Source organism: Mustelus asterias, chromosome 5 (assembly GCF_964213995.1).
Source record: "Mustelus asterias chromosome 5, sMusAst1.hap1.1, whole genome shotgun sequence".
NCBI classification, from domain to species: Eukaryota; Metazoa; Chordata; class Chondrichthyes; order Carcharhiniformes; family Triakidae; genus Mustelus; species Mustelus asterias.
The window spans coordinates 15,095,341-15,120,682 of record NC_135805.1 but is presented as its reverse complement, the minus strand read 5'-3'; the positions used below and the strand labels follow the sequence as shown (position 1 = coordinate 15,120,682).

Below are 25,342 nucleotides of genomic sequence, written 5' to 3'. Positions count from 1 at the left end.
CCCCTCAGTTTCTACCAATGAACACAACTATTAATATAGCTCCTTTATGTACTTTCATGGGACTGTTATCAAATTAAATTGACACAGAGCCACTGGAGATATTGGAATATAAAGGAGGTAGATTTTAATAACATTTTAAAGGAGATAAGAAATTTGACAAGTTTTGGGGAAGGAATTCTGGAGCTTGGAGCCCAGGCAGCTGAATACATAGTGGTGGAGCAGTGAAAATCATGAGCACACTCGAGGCCAGAATTGGAGGAGGTATAAGCATCTCTCAAGACTTGAGGGCTGGAGGTAATTTCAGAGATGGGGAGAGGCAAAACCATGTGGGATTTGGAAACCAGGATGGGAATTTAAAAAATGAAGCTAGGCCGGATTGGTAGATCACTGAACAGGGGTGTTGGATCAATGGGGCTTGGTACAGGTTGGGATTCGTGCGGCAGAGATTTGGGTGAGCTCAGGTTAACCATGGATGCAGAGCCAGGAGAACATTAAAATAGTCAAAGAATAACTTTGACAAAGGGTCGTCTGGACTCGACATCAGCTTTTTTCCTCTCCTTACAGATGCTGCCAGACCTGCTGAGATTTTCCAGCATTTTCTCTTTGTGATTAGAATAGTCAAATTTAGAAGTAACAAAGATTTGATTGAGGATTTCTTCAGCGGATGAGCTTGTTCAGATCTTCCACACATGGAATTACAACCAATACTTTATTAGTGCTTCATGAATCAAGCTGTTTTTGCCACTGTGAACTGCTCCTTTGCACAATGGGACTTGTCAGAATATACATTTTAGATCTAGACCACATAATTATATTTCACATGACCATAATAATGTGCCATATGGCAATATATTGAGAATTTCATTACTTATAAAGAAATAATCGCAGTCTAAACCCTTATGAAGTTTGGTTAGCTGATTAACAATCAAGGTCACTTCTAAGCCCATTACTCTTGCTGACAACTTTTGAAGTCGTCAGCATGTTTGCCAGAGCATCTTTATGAAGAGCTAAATATGTGTCCCAGGACTCCTTTTAAAAGCCAATCCTGAAGTATCTTCATTAGAATCATAGAATCCTGCAGTGCCAAAGGAGGCCATTCGGCCCATCGAGTCTGTACTGACCACAATCTCATCCAGGCTCTATCCCCAAAACTCCATGCATTTACCCTGCTAGTCCCCCTGACACTAAGGGACAATTTAGCATGGCCAATCTACCTAACCAGCACATCTTTGGACTGTGGGAGGAAACCCATGCAGACACAAGAAAAACGTACAAACTCCACACAGACAGTGAGCCAAGGCAGGAATCGAACCTGGGTCCCTGGCACTGTGAGGTCATGGTGTGGAGATGCCGGCGTTGGACTGGGGTAAGCGTAGTAAGAATACCAGGTTAAAGTCCAACAGGTTTATTGGGCAGCACAGGCTTTCAGAGCACGGAGGCTGTGAGGCAGCAGTGCCACCGTGCAACTGTGTCTATTTTCATGAGAAGTTTCAGGAAACTTTTCTGAAGGTATTGGTCTGGAGTGTTGGCAGCTGCACTGTACCTTTATTGGCAGATTTTTGGATTTGAGTGAGTCTGGGCTGCTGTTAGGCTGACTGGGAATAAGAAGCATGTAAATGCATTAGAGACGGTTCAGAGAGTGTTCACTGGATTGATTCCAGGGATGAAGGACTTATGAAGAGAGATTGATTGATCAGTTTCGGCTTATACCCTTTGGTGTTTGGAAGAATGAGGGAGGATCTAGCTGAGGTATATAAGGTGCTAAAGGGGATTGACCGGGTAGACGTGGAGCGGATGTTCCCCTTGTTGGACATTCTGGAACAAGAGGCCATAGTTTTAGATTAAAGGGTGGCAGAAATGAGGAGGAATTACTTTACTCAAAGGATCATGAATCTGTGGAATTCTCTGCCCCAGAGTGCAATAGTTGCTGGAACACGAAACAAATTTAACGAGGAGATAGGTTTTTAATTAGTAGTGGGATGAAGGGTTATGGGGAGTGGGCAGGAAGCTGGAGAGGAGGCCGAGATGAGACCAGCGATGATATTGAATGCTGGAGTAGGCGTGATGGGCTGAATTGCCTATTCTTGCTCCCAGTTATGCTTATGGTATCGTTGAGTCACTTGTATGATCCACATGCAAGTATTTAATTGAGCACTAATCAGGTTCAGGAACCCTGACTCTCTTTATTTTCCTTTCTTTTCTCTTTCACCCATCTTCCCACCCCAGCCCCCTTTCCCACTCCTCAAACTTTCTTCTCCTCTTCCATCCCTGAAGACCTTCCCAGCGTGGGCACTTTAACTACTTGTAGCATTCCTATCCCTACCTAGGTTGAGATCAGATGATCAAGCTCCAAGCACACAGCAGGACTGATGGAGCTCTGTATTGCCTAAGGTTCCATGTTAAACAGAGGCTCTTTCTCCAGCAGATGAACATTAAAAAGCTTTCACAGTAAACGGTGTGCTTGGTACTCTGGAAGGACAAAATTAAATTTCCAAAATATCTCCATCCAGACCTATATTCCATGCTCAACCCTCAACGAATCAAATCTTTAACCTTTTATGAGACAAAACCACAGCAGATCTCATTTATTTTAACTAGGCAATGTGGACCTCTTACATTATCAGAAAAATTGACTTGGAAGAATTACTAAGTGTGAAAGGGCAACTTGAGCACAAGTACGATTTGTGACCCCAGTTATTTCATCTTCCACTCTGCATCGTGTTCAACCTTGCGCACCATCTGATATATTAACTGCGGCTGACTTTCCACTGATATTATCATCTTTTGCTGATTGAACAAGAATTGCCTTGAAAGCTAACAAAAATGAATTTGGTAAAAGCACACATCAATCTTTTAAGTCGGAAACATATTTTGTAGCTTTCTCTCAAGAATACCCAGGCCATGATTGCTACAAACTGGTGCACGCTAAAGTGAAGTCAGGGTAATAGATTTTTGTCTGTTAGTGCATGACTGTTCCCTGTGATCAATAACACTGACGGGAAATGACTTGTTTTCTAATGCTTGTGATAGTTCAAACATGGGTTAGATGTAAAACCTTTAATAGATGTTGCCAATGGTGAACTGAATTTACTGGACCATGTAACACATGTTTTAATGTTGTGTTTATCCTTCAAACCACAAAATTTAACTTCTGTCATCTATGTACAAACCTGAAGGTTTTTAAAATGTAATTTCTGTTGTTGAAGGAAGTTTGCAGTTGCTAGGCACTCGCTAACTTCCAGATCCAGGTCCGTTTGCCAACAGCAAATAACTTGTAATTTATTCATTGTGTAATTTTTGTTGAGCATCAGTTCAGTTGTAATTTCGAGCTTTGTATGGCGCCAGCATCTGGAGCACAACAAATGATTTGCAAATTGAACTAATGGGTCTCGAGAATTCAGAGTCAACCATTGCATTTTTACAAGAGAAGCTGTTGGAGGGGGAGAGTGAAGGTGAGAGTTGCACATTTCAGCTGTGAAGATTTAGAAGTTTGAGAGCTGTATTTGGAGGTATTTCAGTTAGTATCATTCGATTTCCTAGAGAGTTTGTTGTCACCTTTTTCAGCTACTGTTTCTTCAGAAATAAACTTCCAGCATATTAGACTGATATAAAACTATAATCTGAGTCCACGAAAAGATCAGCCATGATCTTATTGAACGGCAGAGTAGGCTTGAGAGGCCAGATGGCCTCCACCTGCTCCTAGTTCTTATGTTCATGCACCACAGGTCATTAGTATACATCAGGAAGTGCAAGGGTTGCAACGCTGACCCTGGGGAGCTCCACTACAAACCTTCCCCTAATATCAAAAACAACTCTTTATCACTACTTTCTGTTGCCCGTCTCTCAACCAATTTCTTATCCAAGTGCTTATGTTCCCTTTTTTATTCACTCAAGGTTCGTGGCCATCACTGGCTAGGCCAGCATTCATTACCCGTACTTTATTAACTGCGATGAGATGGAATTTTGCTAACAAGTCTGTTTTGTGGCATTCTATCAAATGCCTTTTGAAAATTCATATAAATCGCATCAACTTTTATCAAACTTCTGTTACCTCACAAAAAAGTTAAACATGATTTTCCCTTAATGAATCCATGCTGACTTTCGCTATTTATCCTACACTTGTCTAAGTGTTCATTTTGTCCCAAACTATAATTTCCAAAGTTTCCCTACTGTTGAAGTCAAAGCAACTGGTCTGTAGTCAGTGACGTTATCCATGCGCCCTCTTTTTTTAAAAATATATTTTTAATGAAGATTTTACATTTCTTACAAATAATGCAACAGATCTGCAGAGATTGGTACAGTGCAGCATGATTTTTCAACAAATATAGGAAGAGACACAACAATTTGCTCGGAGTAAACAGATCAAGAATTCCATTGGGAGACGGTCCATGATTTTATACCAGTTCTGAATTGAAGGAGACTTTTCACTAATCCACAAGCATAGGATACTTTTCCATGCTGCAAATGTTGGGATATTGTACAGCCTTTTCCCATTAACATCATTTCTCTTTTCATCTGGAAGACACAGCATCAAGTACAACGGATCATTTTCGAAGGCCACATCAAAAATCCTCTCAAGCTCTTTAAGGACATTAAACCAGTCAGATTTAATCTTAACAAAGGAACAAAAACAATGCCGGTATCCCCCTGTGCCCACCTTGCACTCCTGGCACAATGAGGGTACAGCGGGATCAAACTATGCCTTAAGCTTGGAGTATATGAAGATGGTGTAATATCCTAAACTGAATCTGTTTTCTATTATAAACTGAAATTTTAATGGTAAATGTCACCTCCATGCTTTCCAAGTATTAATAGTAGTACTTTTAGAACTTAGAACATAGAAAAAATACAGCACAAACAGGCCCTTCGGCCCACAAGTTGCGCTGGTCATGTCGATACCTATCTAGGCTTATATGTAGGCTTACCTATAACTCTCAATCCTATTAAGTTCCATGTACTCATCCAGAAGTCTCTTAAAAGACCCTATCGAGTTTGCCTCCACCACCACTGACGGCAGCCGATTCCACTCACCCACCACCCTCTGACTGAAAAACTTACCCCTGACATCTCCTCTGTACCTACTCCCCAGCACCTTAAATCTATGTCCTCTCGTAGCAGCCATTTCAGCCCTGGGAAAAAGCCTCCGAGAATCTACCCGATCTATACCTCTCAACATCTTGTACACCTCTATCAGGTCACCTCTCATCCTTCGTCTCTCCAAGGAGAAAAGACCGAGCTCCCTCAACCTATCCTCATAAGGCATGCCAACCAATGCAGGCAACATCCTTGTAAATCTTCTCTGCACCCTTTCAATAATTTCCACATCCCTCCTGTAATGAGGCGACCAGAACTGAGCACAGTACTCCAAGTGGGGTCTGACGAGGGTCTTATAAAGCTGCATCATTATCTCCCGACTCCTAAACTCAATCCCTCGATTGATGAAGGCCAGCATACCATATGCCTTCTTAACCACCTCCTCCACCTACGAGGCCGATTTAAGAGTCCTATGGACCCGGGCCCCAAGGTCCTTCTGGTCCTCTACACTGCTAAGAGTCTTACCCTTGATATTATACTCCTTCATCCCATTTGACCTGCCAAAATGGACCACTACACATTTATCCAGGTTGAAGTCCATCTGCCACTTCTCCGCCCAGTCTTGCATCCTATCTATGTCACGCTGCAGCTTCTGACATCCCTCCAAACTATCCACAACACCACCAACTTTCGTGTCGTCAGCAAACTTACCAACCCATCTCTCCACTTCCTCATCCAGGTCATTTATGAAAATGACAAACAGCAAGGGTCCCAGAACAGATCCCTGGGGCACTCCACTGGTGACCGACCTCCATTCAGAAAAAGACCTATCTACAGCCACTTTTATTACGCACTTGTTTGATATAACCCTAGGATCCTGAGGAATAAGTGACCGCAAGGAGTACAAAGACTGACATGACCAGCTTCAATATCTAACCATGTGGAAGAAGGGTCTCTAACCAATTGTCGTGAATCTAAGGTGGGAGGCTAATTGATTCATTTTAATATTCAGCATCCCTGGCCCCTTTTAGAACCAGGCAACTGCAGCTTAGGTAGCTTTAAATAAGACTGCTTCTTCTTCCAAACAAAGTAACTGAGTGCCCCTTTAATTTCTTTAAAGACCTTTGCGGACAACAGGATAGATTTGATTTATTATTGTACGTGTATTGGGATACAGTGAAAAGTATTGTTTCTTACATGCTATACAGACAAAGCATACTGTTCATAGAGAAGGAAAGGAGGGAGTGCAGAATGTAGTGTTACAGTTATAGCTAGAGTGTAGAGAAAGATCAACTTAATGCAAGGTAGGTCCATTCAAAAGTCTGGTGGCAGCAGGGAAGAGAGCAGAGTTTTAAAAGCACAGAATAAGAGTAAAAACTAAAATTAGGGGGTATGCTGGGGACAGCTCGCAAGGATTGGGTCAGGTTCGGGCAGCATGGTGGCACAGTGGTTAGCACTGATGCCTCAAAGCTCCAGGGAGCTGGATCCCGGTTTGGATCAATGTGAATGTGGAGTTTGCACATTCTCCCTGTGTCTGCGTGAGTTTTCTCTGGGTACTCCGGTTTCCTCCCACAGTCCAAAGATGTGCGGGTTAGGAGCATTGGCCATGCTAAATTGCCCCTTAGTGTCCCGGGCTGTGTAGGTTAGTGGGATTAGCAGGGTAAAATGTGGGGTTACGGGGATAGGGCCGAGGTGGGAATGTTGTCGGTGCAGACCCGATGAGCCAAATGGTCGCCTCCTGCTCTGTAGGGTTTCTATGATTCTATGTATTCGCCACACTCCGGCATCATCATGAATGGATAGGCAGTATTTGCAGGGGATAGAGCAGACTAGTTATACTAACATCTTAATCAAAGCTGTTCTATCCAGCCAGGATACTGATAGAGGACCAATGGTCCTCTAACAATGGTGGCAAGTTCACTTTCCAAAATTGCCTAAAATTGCAGATAAGTAAACCCCAAAGGGGACCAGGTTAGGGAAAAACAGTAGTAGAGGAAAGGAAAGACCCTGGATGGATTTGAAAAGGGGTAAAAGAAAAATCGAGGCATTGCTGAACCAGGAATGATAAACAAACAATGGCGGCAAGCAAGCGGATGAACAGGACAATGCAACTTTGAACACGAACAGCAACTTTTGGGTGACCGTTTTATAAGGATCGAATAATGGAGGCTTGTTGGGAATGAATTGGGATATTCAAGCCTAGAAGTAACAACGGTCTGGGTGTAGGTTTCAGCAGGAACTGAGGCAAGACTTGGGTCAGGCAGTGACTTTGATGAGGGAATAGGTGATTTTCATGTTGTGGATATGTGGTTGGCATCTCTCTGGTAAAATGTGACATCAAGGTTATGAAGAGTCTCGTGATAGTATCCACTGTGCACAGAATCTCAAACTAATCAGGTAAACATCATGTTGACTTGTATCCACAACACTTTGAAGTTCCCTTTACCAACTGGATAATCAGCAGAACAACGACCTGGAAGAAATGAACTGTTTATTGATTGGGGAAAATGAAAAAGTAATGAGTTATTTGTAAGTTTTGCTTAGCCTTTCCTGAGAACTGACAAACCCCACCATCTCTACGACATTTTGTAATGGCAAAATACTAGATACTGAAAATGCTGGCAATATCTAGCAGGTCAGGCAGCATGTGTGGAGAGAGACAGTGTGTTTATGTCAATGGCCTTCTGTCAGAACGGCTTTTTCCATTACAGAAGGGTAAAAGAGGAAAACATTCATTTATGCTGACTTTAAACATTTTTTTCCCTACGTAGTCAGCATTGATTGGCTGTACAACTGCAGTATTTTTAATTGGACAGAATTAATTGTATAATAGTGTGAGCAGGTGGGTAATGGCTGCTTTAATAGGCAAATATATGAAGGCTAACCGTTGACGTTATTATACAAACAAAGTTCCACAGTTGCAGGCTTGCATGTCAAGTTAACATGGCTGTACATGTGAGGAAACATTTCAGCTATGTGGAGCTGTTAGTGACAAAAATAAATTGCTGAGTGAATGTGTGCAATTCCCAACATGTTATATTACTTTGAAATTAGTTTTTGACCATCTGTCAACTTGCCAACAGATTGGCACCCTTTTCACTGTTGTGTAAATTGTTTAAGTTAAGTTTATTTGTTAGCCACAAGTAGGCTTACATTAACACTACAATGAAGTTACTGTGAAAATCCCCTAGTTGCCACACTCTGGCGCCTGTTTGGGTACACCTGAGGGAGAATTGAGCATGGCCAATGCACCTAACCAGCATGTCTTTCGGACTGTGGGAGGAAACCGGAGCACCCGGAGGAAACCCACGCAGACACGGGGAGAATGTGCAAACTCCACACAGACAGTGACCCAAGCTGGGAATCGAACCTGGGTCCCTGGCGCTATGAGGCAGCAGTGCTAACCACTCTGCCGCCATTTATAATTTCTTGTTTGTCCGGATGATTGGAAGACAACAACCTTCGACAATGTCTTTTTTTTTCAGCAGTATTCATATTTTGCTCCAAGCCACTGTTTATATTTCAGTTGCTTAATGTGAAACTTGCTGCGGGGCAACAGTTCTGTCAAATATTTTCGACATGCGCATATCAAGATCAGTGTTTCTCCTGGCTCACTACGTCGTTTCCATTGGTGTCATTGGTAAAAGTCCAGCTTTGCAAAAGTTGTAAGAAATGTGATCATCACATTCCGTACTAATGAAGAAGTAGTGCTGTATTTGTCAGAGCATGTATACAAAAATTCCTCAAGTGGCATTTACAAAGAACAAAGAACAGTACAGCGCAGGAAACAGGCCCTTCGGCCCTCCAAGCCTGTGCCGCTCCTTGGTCCAACTAGACCAATCGTTTGTATCCCTCCATTCCCAGGCTGCTCATGTGACTATCCAGGTAAGTCTTAAACAATGTCAGCGTGCCTGCCTCCACCACCCTACTTGGCAGCGCATTCCAGGCCCCCACCACCCTCTGTGTAAAAAACATCCCTCTGATATCTGAGTTATACTTCGCCCCTCTCATCTTGAGCTCGTGATCGTCACCTCCAACCTGGGAAAAAGCTTCCCACTGTTCACCCTATCTATCCCCTTCATAATCTTGTACACCTCTATTAGATCTCCCCTCATTCTCCGTCTTTCCAGGGAGAACAACCCCAGTTTACCCAATCTCTCCTCAATGTGAGTGGAGGGAGCTCTCTCCACTCACATTGTCTGTATCTTTAAGATCTGGTTGGCTGTAGGGATTCGCATTCTAATCAGTATTCTGTAACTTGATTTTGTGTCTCTGTGCCCTGTTTGAGAGCAGATTTCCACTCCATCTGACAAAGGAGCAGCGCTCCGAAAGCTAATGCTATTTGCTACCAAATAAACCTGTTGGACTTTAACCTGGTGTTGTTAAAACTCTTACTGTGTTCACCCCAACCAATGCCGGTATCTCCACATGAGAGCTTTAGAGCAGAGGGAAACAGTTTAGCTTCAATATTCTCACTAATGGGATTTGTTGCCCAGAGTTGTCACAGATTTATTCCTATGCAAGTTCTGCAATTGTATAGGGTCTTGGTGAGGCCACACCTGGAGTATTGTGTGCAGTTTTGGTGTCATTATCTGAAGAAAGGTGTCCTTACTATAGAGGGAGTACGGCGAAGGTTTACCAGGCTGAATCTTGGGATGGCAGGTTTGTCATATGAGGAGAGACTAAATTGGTTAGGATTATATTCATGAAGTTTAGAAGAGTAAGAAACTTTTAAAATTCTAACAGGATTAGACGGGGTAGATTTAGAATGTTCCCGATGGTGAGAGAGTCCAGAAATTGAATCTCTACAGTACAGAAGGAGCTCATTTGGCCCATTGAGCCTGCACCAACAACAATTCCACCCGTGCCCTATCCCGTAACCCCACGTATTTACCTTGCTAATCCCACTGACATTATGGGACAATTTAGCATGGCCAATCCTCATTCTCTGCACATCTTTGAACTGTGGGAGGAAACTGGAGCACGCAGACAGGGTGAGAATGTGCAAACTCCACACACAATCCATTGAACCCATGTCCCTGGCGCTGCGGGGTAGCAGTGCTAAGCACTGTGCTGCCCTAAGGGACATAGTTTGGGAATAAGAGGTAAACATTTTAGGACTGAGGTGAGGAGCAATTTCTTCACCCAGAGGGTGGATGGTGAATGTGTGGAACTCACTACCACAGAAAGCAATAGAGGCCAAAATGTTGTCTGATTTCGAGAAAGAATTAGATATAGCTCTTGGGGCTGAAGGGATATGGGTGTGGGGTGGGTGGGTGAGAGGCAGGATCAGGATATTGAATTTGATCAAAATGAATGGCGAAGCAGGTTTGAAATGCCGAATGGCCTACTCCTAGTTTCTACGTAAAATAATTATTACACTTCTTGCATGGACAACAAAAACGCACCACCAACTGTGGTTTCCTTGCATCAAAGTAAGTGTTTTTTTTTCTTGGATGAAAGAATGTATAAACTCGAACAGTTTTCCCTACAGAACTTTTAGACTTACAGTTTTCACTTGCACAGCTTTATTCAACTTATTCATTTCATTTTGTCTGCAAGCTCGGCCAATTTAGACAGCTACACATCAATCAGCATATTAACAGATTTGGATTTCCTATCAGTGAAGTATATTGTGTGTGTGTGCGCGTGTTGTCTACCTGAGATAGTTGTTTCATCTCTAGGCATTGTGAGCATGGATCAGAATCTTTTGCAGCAAGTACCTATCAGTGTTAGAAGACAATGTGCCCAGTAGTATGAGGTCAGCAGCTTTTTTTTATACACAACACTAGTGTTTTCCAATCAGTACTGCAGCCTCCTCAGTGCAGCCTCCAGTTCAATTCCTCCCCAACTAACCTCTGCTGAAGTAATGTTATCAAACACTGAAAATACCTGATGTTTACTTTAGCTCTTGGCAAAACAAAATTGTGGTGTTTTTTAATTCCACGTACCAAATGTTGGCAAATAAATGGGAAATTTACTAATTGCCTGTAGATGGTCAATTTCTTTTAACCATGTCAATGCTATGCAGCCGCTCAAATGCACTGTCAAGCTATGTCTTCTGACACTAAATGGGTCTGTCTTTCCGCATTGTCATTTGACAAAAGTACATTTTCCAGCTCCTTTGGCTATTCAAACATTTGTCCTTTGAATTCAGTGACACATCACGTAATTGCTGAAGAGTTGACACTATTTTTGCCTTTGTAATTTTTTTGTGCCACTGAATGGACTGACCAGCTATTTTTTCCTTCATTTTCCAGGGTTAATCGAAACTTTGTTTTCACTCACACTTCCACCTCCACAGTGGCATTCAGCCCCATACATGGTTCAATTTGATTCAAGAGGTTCTGTATCATTACCATGTGGACTTTGTTGTTAAGAAGTTGACTGTTGTGTTAAAAATGTATCCATAGCTGATATCATCGTGCCTGGCTTACAACAATTTACAGCAGGAAATGGAACCAGGGACAAGATGCTTTGATACCTCAGAAGCTGATGTGTTAAATGCACTTTTTTCTACCTCGCAGAACAGTATTTTTGAAGATTGTGGTTAATAATTTAGGGCGGCATGGCAGCACAGTGGTTAGCACTGCTGCCTCACAGCTCCAGGGACCCGGGTTCAATTCCCAGTTTGGGTCACTGTCTGTGTGGAGTTTGCATGTTCTCCCCGTGTCTGTGTGGGTTTCCTCCGGGGGGTGCTCCAGTTTCCTCCCACATTTCGAAAGAAGTGCTGGTTAGGTGCATTGGCTGTGCTAAATTCTCCCTCAGTGTACCTGAACAGGCGCCGGAGTGTGGCGACTAGGGGATTTTCACAGTAACTTCATTGCAGTGTTAATGTAAGCCTCCTGTGACTAATAAGTAAACTTTAATAATTTAAATAATGTTCTAAGTATATCATTGTTAGCTATCTTTTTACTCCCCAAGATTGGTGGAGTAGTGGATGAGGTGGAGGGCTGTTGTAGGCTGCAAAGAGACATTGATAGGATGCAGAGCTGGGCCAAAAAATGGCAGATGGAGTTTAACTCTGGTAAGTGCGAGGTGATTCATTTTGGTAGGACAAATTTGAATGCGGATTACAGGGTCAACGGCAGGGTTCTGAGGAATGTGGAGGAACAGAGATCTTGGGGTTCATATCCACCGATCTCTGAAGGTTGCCACTCAAGTGGATAGAGCCATGAAGAAGGCCTTTGGTGTGTTAGCGTTTATTAACAGGGGGTTAAGAGCCGTGGGTTATGCTGCAACTGTACAGGACCTTGGTGAGACCACATTTGGAATATTGTGTGCAGTTCTGGTCACCTCACTATAAGAAGGATGTGGAAGCATTGGAAAGCGTGCAAAGGGGATTTATCAGGATGCTGCCTGGTTTGGAGGGTAGGTCTTATGAGGAAAGGCTGAGGGAGCTAGGGCTTTTCTCTTTAGAGCGGAAGAGGATGAGAGGCGACTTAATAGAGGTTTATAAGATGGTGAGGGGCAAAGATAGAGTGGACGTTCAGAGACTATTTCCTCTGGTGGATGTAGCTGTTACTAGGGGGCATAACTATAAGGTTCATGGTGGGAGATATCGGAGGGATGTCCGAGGTAGGTTCTTTACGCAGAGAGTGGTTGGGGTGTGGAATGGACTGCCTGCTGTGATAGTGGAGTCAGACACTTTAGGAACTTTCAAGCGGTTATTGGGTAGGCACATGGAGCACACCATAATGATAGGGAGTGGGATAGCTTGATTTTGGTTTCGGACAAAGCTCGGCACAACATCGAGGGCCGAAGGGCCTGTACTGTGCTGTACTGTTCTATGTTCCTGTACTTGCTGACCTCTTGTGTCAAATTTATTTTGACCCCCTCTGAAGCATTCTGTACCTCTCAACAAACCCAGAGTCTATGGGATGGAAGGCAGGCAGGTAATTGATTCTAGGATTCGTACTCAAATCATTTCACTCATTTTTAGGTGAGAAATTTCAATTTCTTTCTTTCCACCGTCACCCTTCTACCTCATCTTGATCATTTGGGCCAGTGGACTGACGAATGGCAGATGGAGTTTAATTTAGATAAATGTGAGGTGATGCATTTTGATTGAACCAGGGCAGGACTTACTCAGTCAATGGTAGGGCGTTGGGGAGAGTTACAGAACAAAGAGATCTGGGGTACATGTTCATAGCTCCTTGAAAGTGGAGTCACAGGTGGACAGAGTGGTGAAGAAGGCATTCATCATGCTTGGTTTCATTGGTCAGAACATTGAATACAGGAGTTGGGAAGTCTTGTTGGAGTTGTACAAGACATTGGTAGGCCACACTTGGAATATTGTATGCAGCTCTGGTCACCCTGTTATAGAAAGGATATTCTTAAACTGGAAAGAGTGCAGAACAGATTTACTAGGATGCTCCTGGGAGTTGATGATTTGAGTTATAAGGAGAGGCTGGATAAACTGGGACTTTTTTCTGTGGAGCGCAGAAGGATGAGGGGTGATCTTAGAGGTCTATAAAATAATGAGGGGCACAGATCAGCTAGATAGTCAATATTTTTTCCCAAAGGTAGAGGAGTCTAAAACTAGAGGGCATAGATTTAAGGTGAGGGGAGAGATACAAAAGTGTCCAGAGGGGCAATTTTTTCAGAGGGTGTTGAGTGTCTGGAACAAGTTGCCAGAGGTAGTAGTGGAGGCAGGTACAATTTTGTCTTTTTAAAAGCATTTTAGACAGTTACATGGGTACGATGGGTATAGAGGGATATGGGCAAAATGCAAGCAATTGGGACTAGCTTAGGGGTTTAAAAAGGCTGCATGGACAAGTTGGGCCGAAGGGCCTGTTTCCATGCTGTAAATCTCTATGACTCTAAATTTTGTGTCTCTATTGTCAGTATGTTTGCACTTCAGATATCCAACGGGACGACTTCCTTTGGTTCTGCGAGTGATGCAGGGCCATGTTGAAAGAATTATGACCATAAAGGGAAATGGGTCTATCTGAATTTTGTTACTGACTTGCTCTTGTGTGGTTGTTTGAACTCTCTGTGATACTCTGTGTTTTCTTCTAACTTTACAGATAAAATAATGAAGAAATAAAGATGACTTCCAACTTTCAGACAACCATCAGCTCTGCTGTGCCCACTAGCTCCAATTTAACGAAGGATTACTGCTACAGTGCTCGGATAAGGAGTACTGTGTTGCAGGGCTTGCCCTTTGGTGGGGTTCCTACAGTCCTTGCATTAGATTTTATGTGCTTTTTGGTATGTATGGATTGGCATGTTAAACTTGTACGCATGTAAAACTTTCCTTTTTATTTACGCAAATGTCGTATGTTATTTTACTAAAAAAGCAAAGCTCATTCATACTCTTAATCTGGTCAGTGCAGATATTCATGTATAACATCTTGCTGCAGGTTTACCTCACAGCATAATGGTGAGTGGAATGGTGAAAATGGTATAGTTATTTCAGGCAAGGAGGTGCTGTTTTTGTGTGTTTTGTTCCCAGAAACTTAAACCTTGTCTTTTCTAGTACCTTTGTAAATGATATGAGTATTAGTTATGGCCCCAGGCAATCCCTCTGGCACTGGAAAAAGAAGTACGACATCTTTCAGACTTTAATTGTTTTTTAAAAGTTGTAATATCCTCGATTTAATTTTCTGTCTCTCTTTCTGTTTATCCATTGTTCATTCCCACTTTATTTCTTCTGTATTTGATTTGACATAAAGTTCACTCACTCTAATTTCCAACTCTTCCTCTGATAGTTTCACTATCCTTCAGTCTGATGGATTAAGTTTAGTTTTTAAAGCGCATCTTCACACACTTTTTTACCTGTTTGGAAGATGGTGGGGGAGGTGTTAGAACTCCCGGCTGTTAAACAGCCCGTTAAACCACGTCATAAACACTGCTTCCGTGACTGACGAGCCCTGCTGTGGGACTTGAAACTGGAGTTTCTGGTCGAGAGGTAGGAACACTACCACCATGCCATAACCCTTATGGGTTAAGTGGATGCACAGATGCTTCTCCCGTTCACTCCATTCCCAGATGACCACCTTGGTTTCACCATGACATTACCAACTCCCAATTCTAACAACTTGTCATTCAAGATGTTTAAAAACCTAAGCATGCATTGTCAAGTCTAACTATAGACACAATTAACTTCACTCTTGCAACAAAATCTGGCCTCACTTTTACTTTTTCCATAAACTGGAAATTCTGTCCACAAGATTCAAAAAATAGTAACTTCTCAAAAGATTCATCTTCCTTTTTGAGAAGAAGAGAATAATCTGACTAAAACCTTATTTCATATTTAAGTAGCTATTAAGGATGACAGCTAAATTCAAACATTGTAAATCTACATGGAATGAGTTTAAAATGTAAATTCATTCATTGATCTCCAAAGCTATTAGGCTTCATAAATCTCAATTTTAAAGTTTGAACTTATCACAAGTATTTTTAGTAGACTCTCTCCATTGTACTGTCTTTGAAAATGTAGAATGTGTTTTGGAGCAGATAACATTTTGATGTTTAAAAATCAGGCCTATACTACCCTGAATATACAAGCTGTGTATGTTGTACTCTGATCTATATAATGGATAGAGTCAAACAATTTATGCTCAACATTTGATTTTTCTTATTTTTTCCCTCATTCTCCTCATCCTCCCAAAGGTCTTAAGTTACATTTACAATTCTGGAGATTCTGGTCACTTTTCAGTGCAAAACCCAAATGGACCTTTGTGGTTTGGGTTTACTCTTGACTCTCTGCTGGAGCAACACCAGGTCTGATTTTTTTTTTTTTGCAAGTGAGGCGCCAGGGATACATAGAACTCCAGTACTATGTTCAAGTGTCCAGCCCAAAGTTAGGAAGTCGAGGATCCAGCCACAGAGGGAGAAGCCAAGCCCTAGGTCACAAAATTTGGAGAATTTTGTTGGGATAATGGTGTTGGAGGCTGAGCTGTAGTCAATAAATAGGAGTCAGATATAAGTATCCTTGTTATCCAGGTGTTTCAGGGTTGAATGTAGGGCCAGAGAGATGGTGTCTGCTATGAACCTGTTGTGGTGATAAGTGAACTGTAGTGAGTCCAGGCAATCTGGGAGACTGAAGTTGATGCCATGACCAATCTTTCGAAGGACTTCATAATGACGGCAGGGGTGATGGTTTTTCTTTTTTATTCATTTGTGGGACATGGGCTTCACTGGCTAGCCAGCATTTATTACCTGAGGGCAGCTGAGAGTCAACCCCATTGCTGTGGCTCTGGAGTCACATGTAGACCAGATCAGGTAAAGACGACAGCTTTCCTTCCCTAAAGGACATTAGTGAACCAGATGGGTTTTTCTGACAATTGTTTCATGGTCATCATTAGATTCTTAATTTCAGATTTTTTAATTTCAGATTTTTTTTATTGAATTCAAATTCCACCATCAGCCGTGGTGGGATTCAAACCCGGGTCCTCAAACATTAGCTGGGTTTCTGGATTAATAGTCTTGCAGTAATGCCACAAGGCCATCGCCTTCCCAGGTCGTCATCTTGAAGCAGGTAGTACCTCAGGTGTAAGAAGAGGTTAAAGATGTCTGCCCCCACCAGCTATTTCGTGCAGGACCTGAGTGCTCATCTGGTTACCCCATCCAGGCCAGTCGCTTTCCATGGCTTGACTTCTAAGAAGGCCGATTTGATGTTTGTGATGGTGACTCCAGATACCAGTTTCGGCTGAGGCTTCCAGGCCGGAAGATGTGTCTTGCTGACCTCGTGCTCAAAACAGGCATAGAATGCAGTGAGCTCATCAGGGAGGGGTGCATTGTTGCCAGCGATTCTACATGCCTTCATCTTGTAGCCTATTATGTTGCTTGCTATAATCGGTGGATGTTCGTGTGCTTAGCCTGGGATTTTAGCTTGGTCTGCTACTGTGTTTTGACATCATCTACGGTTCTCCGTAGATCATATCTGGATTTCTTGTATAGGACAAGGTCACCCTCTGCAACTGGATCCTAGACTTCCTAACCCACCAACCACAATCAGTAAGGATAGGCAACAACACCTCCTCCATGATTATCCTCAACACCGGTGCCCCACAAGGCTGTGTCCTCAGCCCCCTACTATACTCCTTATACACCTATGACTGTGTGGCCAAATTCCCCTCCAACTCGATTTTCAAGTTTGCTGATGACACCACCGTAGTGGCTCTGATCTCAAATAATGATGAGACGGAGTACAGGAAAGAGATAGAGAAACTCATGCGATGACAGTAATCTCTCCCTCAATGTGAATAAAATGAAGGGCACAGTGAGAAGTCTCACAACACCAGGTTAAAGTCCAACAGGTTTATTTGGAATCACGAGCTTTCGGAGCACCGCTCCTTCATCAGGTGAGTGGAGATGAAGGAGAAGCTCCTGATGAAGGAGCAGCACTCCGAAAGCTCGTGATTCCAAATAATCCTGTTGGGTTTTAACCTGGTGTTGTGAGGCTTCTTACTGTGCCCACCTCAGTCCAAAGCTGACATCTCCACAACAATAAAATGAAGGAGATGGTCATCGGCTTCAGGCAGCGTCGTGGTGGACATGCCCCTGTCTACATCAATTGGTACGAAGTGAAGTGGTCAAGAGCTTCAAGTTTCTAGGTGTCCAGATCACCGGCAACCTGTCCTGGTCTCTCCATGCCGACTCTATAGTTAAGAACGCCCATTAACGCCTTAACTCCCTCAGGAGGCTAAGGAAATTTGGCATGTCCACTGCAACTCACCAACTTTTACAGATGCACCATAGAAAGCATTCTTTCTGGTTGTATCACTGCTCTGTCCAAGACCGCAAAAAACTGCACAGTCATGAATGTAGCCCAGTCCATCACGCAAACCAGCCTCCCATCCATTGACACTGTCTACACTTCCCGCTGCCTCAGAAAAGCAGCCAGCATAATCAAGGACCCCACGCACCCCGGACATCCTCTCTTCCACCACCTTCTGTCGGGAAAAAGATTCAAAAGTCTGAGGACATGTACCAACTAACTCAAGAGCAGCTTCTTCCCTGCTGCCATCAGACTTTTGAACGGGCCTACCTCGTATTATGCTGACCTTTCTCTACTCCCTAGCTATAGCTTTAACACATTCTGCATTCTCTCCTTTCCTTCTCTATGAACGGTATGTTTTGGCTTTCTAGCGTGCAAGAAACTATACTTTTCACTATGCTAATACATGTAACAAATCAAATCAAAACTCGTGGCAGCAGGAGGACTACTTCCCAACCATCAACCTGATCAATATTAGTCACCACACTATGGAAGATGGTCCAGCCATCTATCGAGGGGAGGTGATGGTGCAATGGTATTGTTGCTTGACTAGTAATCTAGAGACCCAGAGTAGTTCTCTGGGGTTCGAATCCCACTATGGCAGATGGTGGTGGAATTTAAAAACCGAATAAAATATTTGGAATTTAAAAAAATGTCTTGGCTATAGAATATCGTAATTCACAAATGTCGTTCTGGGAAGCAAACCTGCTGGTCTTGCCTGCAGCGGTGGGTTGATTCTTAAGGGCGGCACGGTAGCACAGTAGTTAGCACTGCTGCTTCACAGCTCCAGGGACCTGAGTTCGATTCCCGGCTTGGGTCACTGTCTGTGTGGAGTTTGCACATTCTCCTCGTGTCTGCGTGGGTTTCCTCCGGGTGCTCCGGTTTCCTCCCACAGTCCAAAGATGTGCGGGTTAGGTTGATTGGCCATGCTAATAATTGCCCTTAGTGTCCTGAGATGCGTAGGTTAGAGGGATTAGTGGGTAGATATGTAGGGATATGGGGGTAGGGCCTGGGTGGGATTGTGGTCGATGCAGACTCGATGGGCCGAATGGCCTCTTTATGTACTGTAGGGTTTCTGGGATTTCTAAGTGTCCTCTGAAATGTATTCAACTGCTACAAATGGAACAAAAAGGAATGAAACCAATTGGACCGTCCAGCATCGGAAATGACAACTCTGCCTTCCTTACAAACATCTGGGGGCTTGTGCCAAAATTGGGAGAGCTGTCTCACAGACTAGTCAAGCAACAGCCTGACATTGTCATACTCACAGAATCATACTTTACAGATAACACCCCCACCAGCAGGACAGACCTAGCGGAAGCGACAGCACAGTGATATGCAGTCAAGAGGGAATTGCCCTGAGAGTCCTCAACATCGTCTCTGGACCCCATGAAGTCTCATGACATCATTTGGGGGAAGCACTGAGGGTGACAAGGGCACATAATGAACTCTAGGTGGGGGACTTCAGTGTCCATCAACAGGAGTGGCTCAGTAGTACCATGATGGACTGAGCTGGCTGGGTCATAAAGGGCATAGCTACTAGACTGGGCAAGGGCTGGTGGTGAGGGAACCAACAAGATTAAAAACATAAACGGCCTCATCCCAACCTGCCTGCCGCCAGTGCATCTTTCCATGTCTGTATCGGAGTGACCACTGCACAGCCCTTGTGGAGACCAAGTCCTATCTTCACATTGAGGATATCCTCCACTACCACTGTGCTAAATGGAGTAGACTGCGAACAGATCTAACAACTCAAAACTGGGTATCCATGAGGCGCTTCGGCCCATCAGCAGCATTGTACTCAACCACAATCTGTAACCTCATGGCCTGACATATGCCCCACTCTACCATTACCACCAAGCATGGGGATCAACCCTGGTTCAATGAAGAGTGCAGGTGGGCATGCCAGGAACAACACCAGACATACCTAAAAATGTGTCAACCTGGTGAAGCTACAAAGCAGGATTACTTGCAATCTAAACAGCATAAGCAGCAAATGATAGACAGAGCTAAGCAATCCCGCAGCCAATGGATCAGACCTAAGCTCTGCAGTCCTGCCACATCCAGCCATGAACGGTGGTGGGCAATAAACAATTGACTGGAGGAGACTCCACAAATATCCCATTTTCAATGATGGAGGAGCATAACACATCAGTGTAAAAATAAGGCTGAAGCATTTGCAGCAATCTTCAGCCAGAAATGCCAAGTGATCCATCGCCGCCGCCTCCGGAGGTCCCAGCGTCTCAGATGTCAATCTTCAGCCAATTCAATTCACTCCGTGATATCAAACAGCTGAAGGCATTGGATACTGCAATGGCTTTGGGCCCTGACTCTGTTGAAGCAATAATGCTGAAGACTTGTGCTCCAAACTTACTGCACCCCCTGCCAAGTTGTTCCAGTATAGCTCCAATGGCATCTGTCTGGCATTGTGGAAAATTGTCCGGGTATTGGGAAGCTTGGGAATATCTTGCTTAAACCTCTCCATTTCTCTTCCTTCAAGACATATCCTTAAAGCCTACCTAATCAATCGATTGATCACCTGACCTAATACCTTGACTGGGCGTCAAATTTTTGTCCCGTTACCTGGGATATTTTACTGTGTTAAGTGCTGTGTAAATCTTGGCGTTCTGAATTAGGTTTAATTTACCAATAAAGCAACTGTTCTCAGAAGGAATCATTTCTAAATCTGCATGCCTGCAAAATAAAAGTACTGGGCTTTGAGGGCCACAGTTGGCTTATCCCAATGTTTGCTATACCATTTACTCTGTGTAATATAAATGCACTACATCAGCATATTGTAACCAAAGAACAATTGTAGTAAATAATGCCAGCAATTCTGGGCACAATTAAATTGCAGTGACATATGAGAGATCTTGAGGTCTAAATGTATGACACCTGCCCCACACAGGAAAGTTGGTCAGTAGATACTGTCCAGTGTCTCCATGTCTTTTCTAAATATTCAGTGACTAAATCTGCAGTTCAGGTATGGTCTTGCCAGTTTTCAAGCTTGTGTAAAACGATGTATATTTTTCTGATGCATGTTTAAGGAGGTAACTATTGCAGTATGATTTACAGGTTTAAATTCGAGAAACAGCACAGATTGTCATTTTTACAACTATCATTGGATGTAGAATGTAATATAGGTATTGGGTAGACGTGGTTTTTAAATTTTTTCTTTTTATTTTAGGCTTTGCTGTTTGTATTCTCCATTTTACGAAAGGTAGCCTGGGATTATGGGCGTCTTGCACTGGTCTCGGATGCTGACAGGTAATGGTGTTAAGTGATGTTCTTGTGTATTAACCACTATTTTTCAGTTTATAGCGTGCAGTGAAGGATGGCAATACTTTTTTATATTCCACTGACTTCTTTACGTCAACAGCGTAAACTCTGTACCAAGAACATGGGAATAGAAGACAATTTATCCCCTAAAGCCTAATCTGCCAATCAATTAGATTACAGCTGACCTATACCTCCACCTCATTTTACCTTCGTCTTTCCATACAATAGCCTTAGTTAACAAAAATCTGTCAATCCTTGCCTTGAAGCTTGCAGCTGATCCAGCATCTATAGCCTTCAACAGAAGTTAACCAGGTTATCTGTACTTTGTTCTTCATTCTTCTTCATTCTTGAATAATTAGGTCCTACGATTAAATAGTTTTGTACCCTTGCTGTGGATTTCCCACCTGAATAAAGTTTGTATGCATCTAACCTGTCAAATTTCAGTGTAATTATAAAGAACTTGATTTGTGCTCTAGTTTTGAAGGCTAAAGGGTTGATCTAATCAAATTCATATAATTTGTCCTTTAAGCTAGATAGTTTCCTGGTGGGTAAATAGTTCCTTTCTGACCTGCCGTGTCCAGAACAGTACTATTATTCCGCTCTGAGTAAGCCTTTGTAACTATGAAGCATCACTTCCTTGCTCTGTATTCCACTCCTCTTGAGATAAAAGCCAACATTCCATTCGTATTTTTGTAGAATGGTACAGCATAGACAGGAGGACTTTAGTCCATTGCTTCTGACCAGGCCCTTTGAAAGACTTGGATAACTAATTAATCATAGTCACCTTTTTCTACGATAAAAGCAAAACGCTGCAGATGCTGGAATCTGAAACGCAAACAGAAAATGCTGGAAAATGTCAGCAGGTCTGATAGCATCTGTGGGGAGAGAATAGAGCCAACGTTTTGAGTCTAGAGGACCCCTGACAAAAGGTCATCTAAACTGAAAACGTTGGTTCTATTCTCTCCCCACAGATGCTGTCAGAGCTGCTGAGGTTTTCCAGAATTTTCTGTTTTTGATGCACCTCTTTTCTACATAACCCCACAATTTTTTCCTTTTCGTGTATTTATTTTCTCTTACTGTGGAATCCGTTTTCACCACCAGCTTTTAGGCAGTGCTTTCCAGAGCGTTGTGTTTATTAAAAAAAAAGCAAAATTCCTCTTGGTTCTTGCCATTTATCTTACATTTGTGTTCTGTGTTTCGATGGAAACAGCTTCTCCATATCGTAGCGAAACCTGTCATCATTTTGAAGTTGTATTAAATGGCTTTTAAATTTTGCTCTCTCGTAGCTCAATACAACCTTTTGCTGAGTGCACACTTGACACCCAAATTCAGTTGCTCCTCTTCCGCTCCTAGTCTCTCTCCATTTCAAAAATGTGCCAATTTCTTGATCAGATTTGTTTTTCAATGGAAGAACAGAGGCTGAGGGGAGACCTGATAAAGGTCTTCAAAATTATCAGCGGCACAGACAGGGTGGATAGTCAGAGGCTTTTTCCCAGGGTGGGAATGTCAGTTACAAGGAGGCACAGGTTCAAGTTGGGAGGGGGAAAGTTTAAGGGAGATATGCAGGGGAAGTTTTTCAAGCAGAGTGTGGTGGGTGCCTGGAACGTGCTGCCAGAGGAGGTGGTGGAAGCAGGTACATTAGCAACATTTAAGAGGCATCTGGATGGGTACATGAATAGGGAGGGAATAGAGGGATATGGACCAAGTAAGGGCAGAAGGATTTTTTAGTTTAGTTAGGGCATCGTGATCGACACAGTTTTAGAGGTGTTCTTGTGGTGTACTTTTTATTCTTTGTACATCCAGAGTCTTGCCCATTTCACCTATCAATGCCCTGATTGCAACCTCTGCCTCCCATCACACAACTTACTACACCTCCTAGCTTAATGTCCTCTGAAAACTTGGACTGCTCTCTTTTAAGAAAGTCATCCATATATATGGTGGAAAGTTGAGACCACTTATGAAAGCACATTCCCAAACAGAGAAAATTCTCTTTATGAACACTCACTCTGTACATTCCACTAGCCCTCATCGCAATTTCTACTCTTTCCATTCTTAAAACCTTTTGTTTTGGAGGATTTTCTTTATACTCTGTGCTGTGGCTTCAGGAGGGAATGCAGTTGTAAGGGTTGAAGTGGGAAGCAAATGACTACTCGGTGAAACTGCAAGAAAACTGGTCATCCCTTAACCTGTATAGTTTGAGAGCCTGCCATTTCAAAGTAATGTGCTAATTCCATTGTTTCACATGATTGGGTTTAATAACACCTTCCAACTTGTGCTGTAACAGCAGCACTCACTCTCTGAAGAGAAGTATTCAACGTGAATCCTAATTTCTGTGTAATTTTTGTTTCCAAAATGGGCATAAATTGATTTCCCTACCCCTCCACACCCCCCCCATCTCTCATTTAAATATTCTGGTTTGACTAACTGCCTAATTTCTGCACTTCTGACATTTAATCAGTGCCTCCAAATTCTTTTATTGTTGGTTTCATTTTTAATGGACTAAGTCATAAGTTTAAGGAAGGTCCTACTCAAATTGGCCCAATGATTTTATCATTTTGTCAACTAAGTAAGTGTGCCTTTTCTGTGTACACTTTTTGCACCTGTGTGCATGCGTGCAAAACCTCCAGGTAACTGCTGTCAGTTGTCATCCTCTAGCTTGGTGTCTTCATCGTTTGTATAATGTACGTTTGTCTTCATAGATGGTAGCCATTTTGTGAAGATGCCAGCGTTGGACTGGGTTGGGCATAGTAAGAAGTCTCACAACACCAAGTTAAAGTCCAGTAGGTTTATTTGCAATCATGAGCTTTCACCTCATGAAGGCGCAGTGCTCCGAAAGCTCGTGATTCCAAATGAACCTGTTGGACTTTAACCTGTTGTTGTGAGACTTTTTACCGTGTCTTCATAGAGGAAGAACTTTTGACAGGGTGGTTTGTGATGTCACCCACCACCTTGCTGCTGTACATGTCCACAATCAGTGCTATGTACCAAGCTCACTGCTCCCTCCCCAAATCGCAGACCCTACCATTACAGGTAATTTCGTCAATTTTTCATCGTTAAGTCTCAATTTAATGCCTTGTGGAGGTTGAAACGTTTTGGGCCACGGTAAAAGCCATTTAGTTCTCACCAATGATAATCTGACACTATTATGAAGCAGTTTGTCAATGTCAGCTGTTTAAAAAGTAGTTAGTCCTCACTATAATGGGTTATGATATTTTAACCTCTATTACATTCCCAGCTTGCATGCACTTAATCCAATTTTGTTTTAAATACCATCAATGTGATGGTTCATTTAAAAGTTCACGGATCCATGTAGAGCGGCACAGATGAATCCGATGTAATAATGCTAAATGACTGCAGGTGTGGAAAATCACTTAATGGCATTGGCACTAAGCCAGCTGATCAAGTTATCTCAGAACTGTGCTTACTTTGGAGAACTACTGGATATATCTGGCTTGGGAATAGACGATGGCCATTCAACCTCTCGGGCAGTGCGACACCATTTCTTTTCAATTTTCTGTTTGTGCTGTCTGTTATCAAAATTGTCTTGCAGATCAAATGGATTTATTCGCTTGCACAGAGCATAATAAATATTTAGTCAGTTCGGCACTGAGACTGGCTATTTCTCAAATCATTAGTGCTTTTTAAGGCCTTGCTAATTGTAGTGATTGTGGTGTCTGTCACAAAGAACAAAGAAAATTACAGCACAGGAACGGGCCCTTTGGCCCTCCAAGCCTGCACCGACCATGCTGCCTGACTTAACTAAAACCCCTTACCCTTCCGGGGACCATATCCCTCTATTCCCATCCTATTCATGTATTTGTCAAGACGCCCCTTAAAAGTCACCACCGTATCCGCCTCCACTACCTTCTCCAGCAACGAGTTCCAGGCACCCACTACTCTCTGTAAAAAATCTGCCTCGTACATCTCCTTTAAACGTTGCCCCTCGCACCTTAAACCTATGCCCCCAAGTAATTGACTCTTCCACCCTGGGGAAAAAGCTTCTGACTATCCACTCTGTCCATGCCTCTCATAATCTTGTAGACTTCTATCAGGTCTCCCCTCGACCTCCGTCGCTCCAGTGAGAACAAGCCAAGTTTCTCCAACCTCTCCTCATAGCTAACGCCCTCCATACCAGGCAACATCCGGGTAAATCTTTTCTGTACCCTCTCCAAAGCCTCCACATCCTTCTGGTAGTGTGGCGACCAGAATTGAACACTATATTCCAAGTGCGGCCTAACTAAGGTTCTATAAAACTGCAATGTGACTTGCCAATTTTTAAACTCAATACCCCAGCCGATGAAG

General features: G+C 42.9%; 1 protein-coding gene across 1 annotated transcript in view; it reads left to right on the top strand.

The window, feature by feature from the left end:
- Positions 1-25,342, top strand: part of LOC144493915 (mechanosensitive cation channel TMEM63B-like) — a 137,457-nt gene that overhangs the window by 72,322 nt on the left and 39,793 nt on the right. The window contains exons 2-3 of the mRNA XM_078213497.1: positions 14,057-14,247; positions 20,949-21,028. Coding sequence (XP_078069623.1) covers positions 14,086-14,247; positions 20,949-21,028 — 242 coding nt within the window. The 5' untranslated portion in view covers positions 14,057-14,085. The remainder of the gene's footprint in view (positions 1-14,056; positions 14,248-20,948; positions 21,029-25,342) is intronic.